This window comes from Vespa velutina, chromosome 2 (assembly GCF_912470025.1).
Source record: "Vespa velutina chromosome 2, iVesVel2.1, whole genome shotgun sequence".
NCBI lineage: Eukaryota > Metazoa > Arthropoda > Insecta > Hymenoptera > Vespidae > Vespa > Vespa velutina.
Window position 1 is genome coordinate 15242256 of NC_062189.1, and position 12791 is coordinate 15255046.

General features: G+C 33.9%; 2 protein-coding genes across 25 annotated transcripts in view; one reads left to right on the forward strand and one right to left on the reverse strand.

Annotated features, from left to right (window-relative positions):
• The first annotated feature begins 457 nt into the window (after positions 1 to 457).
• On the forward strand, positions 458 to 10744 carry LOC124946409 (DDB1- and CUL4-associated factor 13). 5 transcript variants are annotated; one of them, XR_007100047.1, is made up of 10 exons: positions 458 to 664; positions 751 to 1148; positions 1220 to 1388; positions 1481 to 1628; positions 1730 to 2030; positions 2142 to 2305; positions 2421 to 2509; positions 8798 to 9771; positions 9855 to 10107; positions 10304 to 10744. XR_007100047.1 is itself a non-coding variant. In XM_047487073.1 (8 exons), the coding sequence occupies exons 1-7, from the start codon at positions 595 to 597 to the stop codon at positions 2506 to 2508; spliced, it is 1338 nt and encodes a 445-aa protein (XP_047343029.1). In that variant the 5' UTR covers positions 458 to 594; the 3' UTR covers position 2509; positions 10304 to 10744. The 5 variants fall into 5 exon arrangements, 2 of the variants coding, with proteins under 2 accessions (XP_047343029.1, XP_047343028.1); XR_007100048.1 differs by having other exon boundaries at positions 8798 to 10196; XR_007100046.1 differs by having other exon boundaries at positions 8798 to 10107.
• The window catches only part of LOC124946407 (tensin-1-like), a 197360-nt gene continuing 187068 nt past the window's right edge, over positions 2500 to 12791 (reverse strand). For 19 of the 20 annotated variants that reach the window (XM_047487057.1, XM_047487056.1, XM_047487058.1 and 16 more), the window contains 6 exons: positions 10405 to 10551; positions 8911 to 9099; positions 7966 to 8405; positions 7566 to 7784; positions 7050 to 7221; positions 2500 to 4968 (listed from right to left, as the gene is read on the reverse strand). In XM_047487057.1, coding sequence (XP_047343013.1) covers positions 4759 to 4968; positions 7050 to 7221; positions 7566 to 7784; positions 7966 to 8405; positions 8911 to 9099; positions 10405 to 10551 — 1377 coding nt within the window. In that variant the 3' untranslated portion in view covers positions 2500 to 4758. The remainder of the gene's footprint in view (positions 4969 to 7049; positions 7222 to 7565; positions 7785 to 7965; positions 8406 to 8910; positions 9100 to 10404; positions 10552 to 12791) is intronic. The other variant, XM_047487064.1, reaches the window with a different exon arrangement.

Here is a 12791-nt window from a genome sequence, read left to right on the forward strand (position 1 = left end):
ACATTAACTCTTTCGGCCTTTTTAATTAACTTCGGACAGATAATTCAATGGCAAAAATAAAGAAATACACTTTTAGTTGTTCATGTCAATGGACATAAGTTTTTGAGATATTGTAAAAAATTAAAAGAATTATCTTTCATATCTTGTAAACTAAAAATATTAAAATTTTGTAAACAATGTATAGTATATTAGAAAGCATTCAGATAAGAAAAGATTTAAAACTCAGTTGGTAAATAAGAAATATACATTATCGACAATCGATAATATAAAAAAAAGTTTAATTTATCAACAGCCAGAAATATAGAAACTGAGATACATCGATACGATAAACACATGATGGGAATAAGATTTTCCGCTTGGGTTTTGCAGTTCATATTTTATCCATACATGTCATTGTAGTCACATACGCTTCCGATGAATGGTATACACAACGTTTATCGACTGTTTCAACAATAAATATTTAATTCGATTCATAACTGTCAGAAGCGTTGACTCTCTCTGTTCACTTTTGCTGTACAGATACCATTGTGTACGATTTTCATCTAATATCAATAATTATACATATTATTTATGTGATAAATTCTGTTATTAATAATGAAGGTGAAGATTTTAACAAGAAATCCGGACGAATATTTACGTGAAACCAAGCGTGATATTCATAAACGTACGTATAATTTGTGAACATAACCTCTATAATAGTATAGACAAAGCACGTGGTAAAAATTAATAAAAGAATACTTGTATATTTAGTTCCTAGGAATTATGATCCATCATTACATCCTTTTGAAGCGGCAAGAGAATATACAAGAGCTTTAAATGCGGTAAAATTGGATAAAATTTTTGCAAAGCCATTCATTGGTAATTTGGAAGGCCATAAAGATGGTATATCAGCTATTTGTAAACATCCTATGCGTTTGTCGGTTCTTCTTAGCGGTGCTTTCGATGGAGAATTAAAAATATGGAATTTATCTAATAGAACATCGGAAAGATCTTTCTTAGCTCATGATGGTATACTTCGTGGTATTATATTTGTTCCAAATGGACAGCATTTTATAACTATAGGCGATGATAAAACCATAAAGACATGGAAAGCTGAAAAGCCATCATTTGGTGAAGAAGAGGAACCCGTTAATACTATTATTAGCAAAGTAAAGAAATACAATTTATTTCAATTGATTATTTATTGTAATAATTATTATAATAATGAAATTAATTACAGACTCAATTAATTGGTATATCGCATCATCGAAGAGATCCAATTTTTGCAACTTGTGGAGATACTTGTCAACTTTGGGAAGAGACAAGGAATGAACCGATACGTACTTTCAAATGGGGTGTAGATAGTTTACATGATGTTAAGTATAATCCTGTTGAAACAAATTTGTTAGGTGAGGCGATAGCAATATATATATATATATATATTTACAAAGAATATATTCGAATGATATTAATCAATGATATTAATTAATTATTTTTTTAGCTGCTTGTTCTAGCGATCGTAGTATTATTTTATATGACGCTAGAGAAACAGGTCCATTAAGAAAAATTATAATGAGATTACAAACTAATAAACTTTCTTGGAATCCAATGGAAGCTGTCACTTTTACGTGTGCTAATGAGGATTATAAGTGAGAGTTTTGAATGAAATTTAAAAATAATTGAAGAAGTTTGAAATGTCTTATATTGTTATCCTATTTTGTTTTAATTTTTTCTTTTTTTTTTTTTATAGCTTATATACTTACGATATACGTACATTAAAGATACCAGTAAATGTACATATGGATCATGTAGGTGCCGTAATAGACGTAGATTATTCTCCAACTGGTAGAGAATTTGTTTCTGGTAGTTACGACAAATCTATTCGTATTTACGAAGTTAATAAAGGACATTCTCGAGAGGTTTATCATACGAAACGAATGCAAAGGCTCACCAACGTGGCTTGGTCTCTTGACAATAAATATATAATTAGTGGTAGCGATGAAATGAATTTACGTGTATGGAAAGCTAGAGCCTCAGAAAAATTGGGTGTGGTACGTAATGATTTATAGTGTGTCATGATCTGTTCTTTTTTTTTTTTTTTTTTTTTCTCTCTCTCTCTACAAAATCACAGTATATGTATAATTTTTATTTTTAAACAATAGCTTAAACCCAGGGAAAAGACGTCTTTGAATTATTGCAATGCATTGAAAGAAAAATTCGCGGCTCATCCACAAGTACGTCGTATTGCTAAGCATAGACAAGTGCCAAAACATATTTATAATGCCCAAGCTGAGATACGAACGATTCGTGAAAAGAGTAAACGAAAGTATGTGTTATTAGAGAATTCTAAAATGATAATATTTATATTTATTTATTATTAATTGAATGCGATGATATTTTATTTTTCTTTTTTTTTCTGTTTTTTTTTTTGTGCATTATAGGGAGGCTAATAGACGTGCTCATTCAAAGAAAGGAACAGTACCATTCGTATCGGAAAGGGAAAAGCATATTGTACGTCAGGATGAATAAGGTATATGATTATTTTGTCCTACGATTTTTAGATATACATACATACACAGAAATGATTTTACTTTTGATTTCATTTTTATATATAAATGACAATAGCGTTAAGTTATAAGAAATATATATTCAAATTGTCTTGAAAGAGAGTAAATAATCATCTCTATTGTTTCCAGGTGATAGATATTCCTTTTAATTCATTATTTATTGCAATAAATAATTTTATTGAAATTATACAACGCATTGCTATAATGATTCGTAAATTCATTACAAATCTCAAGCATCGATTAATGTCTTGCTTAGTGTAGCTTACAGCGGTTTAATGATTTTTTTGTCGATCGTTCGTGCGATTCTTTTGCAATTATTTAAATGTTGTTGATCAATTTGGCGATACGTAGGTCGTATATATTTTCGTTCGTCGAAACTTACTTTTTTGTTTATAAATGAAAAAGAATTTCGAAGAACAAATAATACGGAAAATATTATCGTTATATTACGCTCGTTTGCGTGTCAGGTCTCTTCGTTAGTAGATTAATTATACGCTTAAATTAATAATTTCGAATTGTTTGTTCGGTCGAACGATTAGATCAACAAGTTATAAGTGCTAGGCATTCGGATGAGATTATTTGCTTTTATTCAACCATAGTTTCGATAATGTATATAACGAACGTTTTTATTACAGACAATTACCTCATACGCCCATACTATATCCGCCCTTACAATTATTATAGTTATCGTTTCGGTACTCGTTGATGATCGATAAAAATGGAATTTATGTATTTCCTTTTCTGGCGTACAAAAGATGGCACGCAATTTTGCTTTATTCTTCTTCTTCTTCTTCTTTTTTTTTTTTTTTTTTTTTTCTTTTTTTGTAGTCCTCTCTCTTTATTTTTTTTCTTTTCCTTTTTTTTTTTTATCGGTCGATATACACACACGTGCGCAATCATATATTTATAACACTAGCTACGCTCACAACTTCTGTACAAGACTAGGTTAGTCGAGCGATTAAAGTAGCACTATAATTGTGTCCTTCGATTCTAAATGTTCCTCTTTTTTTTCTTTTTTTTTCTTTTTCTTTTTTTACTCTTTTTCTTTTTTATTTATTTAAATTACTTTTTTGCTTTTCCAACTACTTCACGACTACTCCATTCTCGTTTACTCGTTGCTCTCACTTTTACTCTCGTAATTAAATTATAAGATGCTTTGCGTAACGTTAATTATCATCTATATACATATAAACACATTTACATTAATTTGATAACGTACTATCGAGCCGCACGAACATCAATATGGCATGAATAACGAGCCACTTTCAGATCAATATCGAACTATTCGTTCATTTAACTTCTGCTTTTCCTTCCTTTTTATTTATTTATTTATTTATTTATTTTTTATATTAAGAGAACACTCGAGTATGTTATCAAGTTACACACATCCATACATTATTATTAACTTAAACAAGTTATTTCAATAGTTCGATCAATCTTTCACCTTCTTTTCCTCATAAAGCGTACATCGTGTAGCGTTAACTTTGATCAATATTCGAAATTCATTTTTTTGATTATAACGTTTGCTTGATCATTGAGTCTGTTTCGATAGAAAAGAAATTCAAAAACAAAATAATCGATTTCGACGTGGGAAGGGAACATTAAATTTGAATCAAAATCAAAAAAAAAAAAAAAATGAAATTAACGAGGATAGCTTTGATCGGTATAGTAAATTTCAACGTTATCATTTTAAATTACTTGAGAAAATGTTTTTGAAATTTCAACAATCGAGACAGATGACAATTGGTTTTTAAGAGTTAGATCAACAACTTGTTGTCCTCTCTCATTGCATCGATTGACTTTTGATTTGCACGTTTCTGTGCCATTTCCTAAAATTATTTATAGTCTTATAGATTTTTATCACTATCGATGAACTCCGAACGTGAAATCGTAATTGTAAAGAATTTTGTCAATTACGTTTCAAATCACGTTCGATGTCATCTACCTTCATAATACTAACCTACTTTCATTGTGATATCACGTCCAATATTTTTTTATGATTTATCTTCCTCACAAATAAACACAATTTATCATTCGTCGTGATCTCGATTAAATCGTGTAGGTTTCTTTTTTTTTTTTTATACACAGACTTGCGTGAGTCTTTTCTTCTTAATAAACCTGCGGTTCGTTGATAGATAGACTCACAATGTTCATTCTTCCGCGTTATTATGAACGTATGAAACATGTTTACGTAATGCATGTTCCTCTTTTCCTAGACGTTCAGATCGGCCATCATTTTGCGAAAATCCGCGAGCGTGTTGTAATCCGGATCCGAGTCGATGTCCGCGAAATCCTTGTTCGAGTCGCTCTTCACGAAGCTGGGATTGTATCGGCTTAACGACAGTGGACATGGCAACAGCTCTGGCATTACGGAATGGTGGGTTATCAGGGCTGTCAGCGTTGTGAATTCTTTCGTAAAGCCCTGCAACAGACACGAAACGATGCTTTGTCTTTTACCCTTTAATACATTTACAGTACATCGTTGCACTCATATGGAAGCCGAGTGATAAGGCTACGTTCGTGTTTATAAGTGCATACATATATGTATATACCAATGTATTAGTTGATGAAAATAAAGTGCTCTGTCATTTTAATTTTCTTTCGTTTTTATATAAATAGGACATATATTTAAATTTTTTTCAATTTGAATTATCAAATTTGATTTGATTAGTTGTTGCATATATTGTTATTGATTTTAATTTATTTTTCATCTGCTCTTTTCTTTTTTGTTTTCCATTCTTACAAACTTTTTCGTTTAATAAAGTGTTATGTTAAAGCGAAATATCTTTTTCTCCCTCTCTCTCTCTCTCTCTCTCTCCCCTTTTATTTCTCTCTTTACACAAGAAAGTCGTGAGAGGATTTACCTTATTTACCTTACAGACTGGAGGGTAGTTAATCGTTATCGCGGGATACAATGTGCACATATACCTTTCGCGTGTGTCAAAATTATTAGGAGAAAGGAATACATTCGGTTCTCGCGACGTGTTTCTGCGAGAATGCAATTTCACGGAGAAAGAGAAGGGAGAGAGTTTTGATTTCCCCGCGGTACATCCAACAAAACTCATTCATACTGGTTTCGGGGATTATCAAAGTCCGCAGACCCATTTAATTTATCCCTACAAGGGAAGTTCGGCCATTTAAATAGTGATATTCGAGCGAGAAAATGTGCAAGAGAGAGAGAGAGAGAGAGAGAGAGAGAGAGAGAGAGAGAGAGAGAGAGCGTGGATGGTTTGTTCTTCTGTGGTATCGTCATTACGATATTTGCAAAACTCAGAGCATTACCTAATGCACGTTACTAACTTGTAAATGATTACGGTTATTTGTCTATCCAAAAGTAACTATTCTGAAAATCGTTTCTAATTCTAAATAGGTATCTATACATATTCTGCTTACACGTACATATATACAAAGGTTGTTAAAATTGAATTGGATATAATTAAAAAATTTTCTCACACTTTTATACATTTTTCATTCGCCCACAAATTATTTTTGAACAAATCTACAAACGTACAATTGTTTCTTTTCTAAAAATTATTTGGGACGATTAAGCGTTATTATTTCAATTTCGTACATTCGACAAGAGAAAAAGGGTTTTGAAAAGGAAAAGAAAAAAAAAAAAAAAAGAATAAAAATTTTTTGACATCATCTTGTTTACGAATTTACAGAATATTTCTTTGAATTCACGTGGATAAATGATTTAACGTGGCTCATTTTGTTTCTATATATAACAACGAAAAGATAATGACTACTCGTGTCCCGAATGAATACAATAATACCTAGAATTTTTTTTTTTTAATGAATTATATAGGTCAAAGTCGTGTATATTCTTTTCTAGAAATGTAAATGCATCGACATTCAAAGATATATGTATGTCTTTTCTCCGTCTATGTATTATAATTATGTATATTCAACATATATACAATTTATATGTGTAAGTGCGTCATCAGGGAATCCTATGTACAAAGTGACGCTTCGTTATCATTCTCTGTCTCTCTTTCTCTCTCTGTTTCTCTCTTTCCACAATCGTAGCCGTCGTATTTTCTTTTTTTATGTATGCAGTCACGTGAATGTAAATTTACGTTAATGAACGACTTTCGTTCATGGTAAATGTCCTTAGAGAAAAATCGATAAAAACAAACGGTATATGCACGCTGCAAAAGAAATCGTATTATTGCGAGTTTCAAGGTTTTCTATTTTCTCTTTCTTTCTCTCCTTCCCTTCCTCTCTCTTTTTTTTCTTTTTCGAAAAGAAATAATGAACGTGAGGACTTGGGAATGTTATGAAGGCATAAACCTTGAAGACTTGTTTAACGAAACGGCCTTTAGACGGTGATAATGGATAAGGGATCCTAAAATAGTAACGCGTCGGAATGGTTAACTGAAGAAAGCAAAGAAAAGAAGAATAGAAAGGTAGAAAAAGGAGAAGTTTGAAAAGCAAAAGGATAAAACGAGAGAAAGAGAGAGAGAGAGAGAGAGAGAGAGAGAAAAAGAGAGAGAGATTTACCTTAATTTTGTAGCCTTTGTTAGTTCGCATTATGAGATAATGGGCGATTCCGCTTGGTTGAAATTCACGCGGCACTCGGAGCGAAAGGGCGTAACATCCGGGTTTACTGGTGCTCTCTCGTACCATGAAGGCTCCTTCCGGCTCCTGACTCAACACTTCCAACGTTATTTCCCTGAAATCATAAATGGCCGGGCCACCATGCACGAAGTATTAGCTAAGATTTCAGTAAAAATATAAATTCTTAATTATAGAAGTAATTGCCACAATGATCGTAATTTCATTTGATTTCTATTAATATAAGAATTTTTATCGAATCGATTGATCGATGTTATTGTTGATCTCTTTTTACGAATGATTTTATTTAAATATGTATTTAGATATGTTTGTTTGTGTCAATGATTAAAAAAAAAAAAAAAAAAGATAAGAAAGAAATCTCAAGTAATTGCTAATAATCAAATATTTAAGTGAAATGATTTTATTGATTGTCTTAACGATAGATCACTTTAATATGCTAACCTTGGTATGCCAGCTTGGAACCAAGGTGCTTTGCGTAATTCGGCTTCTTCGCTGCGATTATTCAAACTGTCCGTTCTTTCTGGCAAAGGCGGTGGTGTCGGTGTTGAGCCATGAGTACTCCCATCTGCTGGTACCGAACTACTTGAGGTACTAATTTGTGATCTTCTTTTCGATTTAAATTCCGTTTCCGTTCCCGAACTCGGCGAATTGTGTCCTATCCTGTATGTAAATTTCGTCCTTATATTTCTTATATAATTTATTAGACGTTCAACAATCATATCTTAAAATTATTTTCATATTATTATCAATTTAAAATATTTTATATAGCAGTAATATGAGATAAGATGATAAATAATAAAAAAGGAAGAGAATAAAAATATAAATTGTAGAATCAGCGAACCTGTTATTTTCAATATTAAAGTTTTTGGCAGTGATGGAAGCATTGATGGTGTTATCGATGGTCTCGGAAGGTTGTATCTTATTATAAGATGGTCTCGTCCCTTCAGAGTCGATAATCGCTTCGTTGATATAGCCACCGGAATGTGGCCTGTTTGAGGGGCTAGTTGGTGTGCTGCTACCGCTTACGAGGGGACAGCTGTCGTCTTCACCATTTAATCCGAGAACGTCGCGCCCACCGGTTAGGCCCATCGCCAGACGCTTTATCAGCGGTGGCTTGTCCGTCAGTCTCTTATACGAGTTCAACTCCGTTGGTGAATTGCTCTCATCGCTACTCGGCGTACTTTGCTGCGAAATACTTTTCGGCTCATCCTCGTTCGTTATTGGACCGAGGACATTCGTAAAATTATGCGACGGCCGTAGACCCGGGATGGAATTTGGTGTCTGTTAAAAAAATCATTTTATTTCATTGCTTTTTTTTCTTTATTTTGTTTTTAAAAGGAAATACAATAATTAAGTGTTTTTTTTATTGCAATAAAATTGGAGAATAGAAAATATAACTCATATAATCTATATATGAGTTATATATTATGCATAAACTGGTTTATCATAATCTGTTAAAAGTCAATATTTAACGACGAGTAAGTAAATGTAGAACATGAAAATTTATTTGTAATTAAATAATATTATTGGACAAAAGTGTAAATATTTTATAGCATTAAATCGTCGTCAAACATTTCTTCGATATTTTTTTTTTATTAAGATAAGCATTCACTTTGTGAATTCATCCAATATGTAACGTGTATCTTCGTTCTTTTTTTTTCCTTTTCGAATAGCGAACGCTTTCCAGCCGTTATGAAAACGTCCAAGTATCAGCCAATAGTCGCATTCGGGGAAATCATGACAGTGATACCCTTTGTTAGAAAGGAAATAGAGTACGCGCACCCACCTTTACGCTGGCTAGTCGCAACGTGGGCGAGCCGGCGCTGCCGAGCTGTACGTTCATGTCCGCTGCGGACGAACCGCTTCCACTTCTGGACGTGGGCGACGTCCGACTTTTCAGCCACGAATTCGAGGACGAATTCCTGCAACCGCCTCCGCTCCCGGCGATCGAGTTGTCGCCGGACAAAGATTTGTTCTGTTGGTGAAAAAAATGTTCATATTAGAGAGAGAGAGAGAGAGAGAGAATTCTTCGTTTACAGACAGATCGTTTATTTCTCTTTATCGTCGATGATTTCTAAACGTATAAATGAATATCATGTGACGAAACGTTGATTTAATCGACTTCGATAAAAGTCGAAGAAAACTATCTAGAGATTATTTTTTTTTTTATAAAAGATTAGAGGATCTATTTAAAAGGCGAAGTTTGTTTCATTAGATAATTATTTTCAAAATCAATGATTCATTTTAATTTTAGACTTTAATTTCATAATAATAAACTGTGCCTCTCAGTAAGCAACAGTTTTGGTTAAATTTGTTTTTCCGAAAGTATTCTCGTGCAAATGAGCTAAATCGAGTTTGAGAAAGTACGATGAGAGAGTATAAAAGAATGGGGATGGGAAAGGACGATTTTACAGTGTTTCGCGAGGAAATCAAGTCGGTTGTATGAATAATGAAAGACGCGGGGAAAATTTACATGTCTCTGGGAAAACAGAAAAGTCCTTCATGAAAAAGGAAAAAGGGGTGAAAAAGAGTCGATAAATTTTTCAATGGCTGGACACGAGGAATACAATCGTCGCTGTTTCATCGTAGTCGTCGTTGTCTAGGAAGTTTACTACTTGCCAATCGCGAATTCGGGAAAATCTCGAAGGTAGATCAGAGAGAAGTCCTGATGTCTGTGGATTCAACATGTGCTCGTAAAACGAATACTTGAATATTCGAGGATCGTTTCAGAATCTGACGATTCCGTGGAAGATCTCCCGGAGAGAAGAACCGGATAGCCCGCGAGGAACGAACTGACCGTTTACTCAGAAACGCGACGCCGCCGTGGGACTCGGCTCGAATTTATAATTAACGCGGTGGCCTGTAAATGGGACACCTACTGGAGTCAGCAGTGCCGTCGTACGTGTACGAGAAAGAGAAAGAGAAAGAAAAAGAGAGAAAGAGAGAGAGAAAGAGAAAGAGAAAGAGAGAGAAATATAGTCAAGTATGCTTCGATCTTTATGAATAGACTCTCCTCTTATTAATAAACATATATATATATATATATATATATATATATATATATATATACATGTTAGTATATATAATATGTAGATAGTTCATTGACACGATTGCTTGCTTATATGCACAAGAAAGTATAACATTTTAACTTAATATCATTGAAAAATTATTTGTTGTAGGCAAAAGGTAAAAGGAAAAGTTTCGATTTATCCTTTCGAATTTTGAAGCGGAAATAAGAAATGTCGAAGGGAAATAAAATGAAAAGAATTAAATAACCTACCCAGGAGGTTCGATGTTCCTGTTTGTCCTTGCGATAGTGTGGTGAGGATTGCGGCGAGATTACATCCTGAAGGATCGGTTGGCGCTGGAGCTGCGCCACGTACGCCATACGAAAAGCATTGCCGACTATGGTGTTCAATTCTTCCGCCTATAAATATAGAGAAATGAATAAAAATGAGTTAATGTTTTGTCCTAAGATTTGGTTGCATGTCGAATGTATCATAATACGATATAATACGATAAAAAATTAAAAGACATATTTTATTGTTTTAATTGTGGTAAAGGAGCATAATGTTGTATATATTGGACGAGTTTAATTTTAGTAAAGTCACTCTTCCTTATTCTGGTTAAAGAATATTTATATCATTATTTATTCCGGATATATCATTTATCGATCTTAACGCGATGTTTACTAATATCGATACATACGTTTACTCTTGCCGCTTTTGAAACACTGCCGCGCTATCAAATCCCCGAGAGTCAATCTTTTCTCACTTTCGTTGTGTTAGCCCGACGACGACGACGACACGTTCAATAGCTTTTACGAAGAAACCGCGTGATCAAACGTCACGAAGGGAATGTCTTCTAACAAATAAGATAATATCACAGTAGAGAGAACAGAAAAAGAATAATCACGATCAAGCATATCAGATTTGATCATGAGAAGCCGCACTTCTCATACTTCCCAGGAGTTGTTCGTTCCGCCGAAATATCCCATATAATTTGGCGATCGTTGTTATATTTGGCAGCGTCTCAATCGTCTCAGCGTTCTTCCTGGCCTCCGTCTAACTCATTCCCACCTCGTTTTTCAATCTTTTCTCCAAAAAATTCCTGCTTTCGTCGCGTCACTTCTTTCATCGCAAGTTCTTGCTCAAAAAGCTCTTTCTTCCCATCTCTCACCGGGACACTTTCGTTTTGTGCACGTCTATCGCGATCATTCCAGACGCATTCAAATTCTGCTTCTGGTTGTCCGATGGATCACTCTGCACGTTATTTGGTTCACGAAACCGACTGCCTGTCCAAGATCTGTTTCATTTGAATCAGATTTTTTTTTTAGATCATTCTTTGATCCAACCAAAATTCTTCTATTTAACTCAAATATCTTGAACTTTATCTTTGAGTTCTTGCATTGAAAATTTGGACATGTTTCTCATAGGAATCATCTCACTTTCTATTCTTTCGTCAATTCACAGAGAGCACCAAACCCGCATCCAATTCTGTCGCACTCAGCGTTATCGCACTCACCGTTATCACACTCAGCTTCACTGTACTGTGTCTGTCAATGTCCGCCTCAATCCAACTATCCGGGCTGAGTTCCCAAAAAATTGTAGGATCACGGATTTAATTTTAAAGTCACTTTTCCTTTTCTCTTCTGATTATAGAATATATTCGCTATTTATTCAGTGTATATCATTTATCGATCTTTACGCGGGCTTTACAAATGCCGATACGTACATATGTTCCCTCATGCCATTTTTAGAACTCTGTCGCGTTATCGAAATCCTGAGAATCGATCTTCTCTCTTTCGCTATATGGCCCGACGACATGTTCAAAAGCTTTTACAAAGAAAATTCATGATAAACTGTCGCGAAGTGAATGTCCTCTGACAAACGAGATAATATTAGCCAGAGACAACAGGAAAAGCGTAAAAACGATTAGGCATATCAGATCTGGTTATAATTATATATTCTATAAAATATGCATATTTTTTTAAATTACTGAAAGAAATATCATGATAAAATATTGATTATGTGAGTTACTATGTGATTCGCCGTCAACCTCAGCTCGGAAAATATTACTTATATCCAGGCGATCAATTTCCGATCTTACGAAATCTCTTAAATCAACATTATTTATGTCATTTTAAAAAATATATAAATGTAGTTCTTATTGAAAAAGTAAAAGTTTAAAAAAAAAAAAGGATGCTTACAGGATGCAATTAAATAATAAAAAAAAAAAAAAAAAAAAAAAAAAAATACAAAAGTTCACAAAAATATGTGATCCTATGATTAGGAAAATATAATTTCGAGAGAAACGTTTAGAATTTGACAGTCACAAGGTAAGGTCGGTGAATGTTTTTTTAAAAAATTTAATTTTTCATTGTATTTTTTGTTGCAATTCATTGATGAGCGGTCTACCTAAAGTAAATATCGATCGAGTTCGTCGCCGCAAAGACGACCGCTTAATTCGTATCGGCGACTCGATGGTTAGCACGGTTTGGTCCTCCGATCGGCCCACATCCGCTCGACGGACTAATCGATGCCGCGGCAGAGAATTTCAATTAATTAAGCGACCCTCTCGTACGACCCACCGCGCTCTTGCTCAGCGTCAAAGGCCAGACGCGAACTCCGAACGATGCGATTCGATGGTTAGATCGAATTGGAAAGG

Coding starts and splice junctions, on each gene's coding strand:
- LOC124946409 (XM_047487073.1), top strand. CDS start 595: ATGAAGGTGAAGATTTTAACAAGAAATCCGGACGAATATTTACGTGAA. Junction 1,389..1,480: donor TGTTGAAACAAATTTGTTAG/GTGAGGCGATAG, acceptor TTATTTTTTTAG/CTGCTTGTTCTAGCGATCGT. Junction 2,306..2,420: donor CGTGAAAAGAGTAAACGAAA/GTATGTGTTATT, acceptor TGTGCATTATAG/GGAGGCTAATAGACGTGCTC.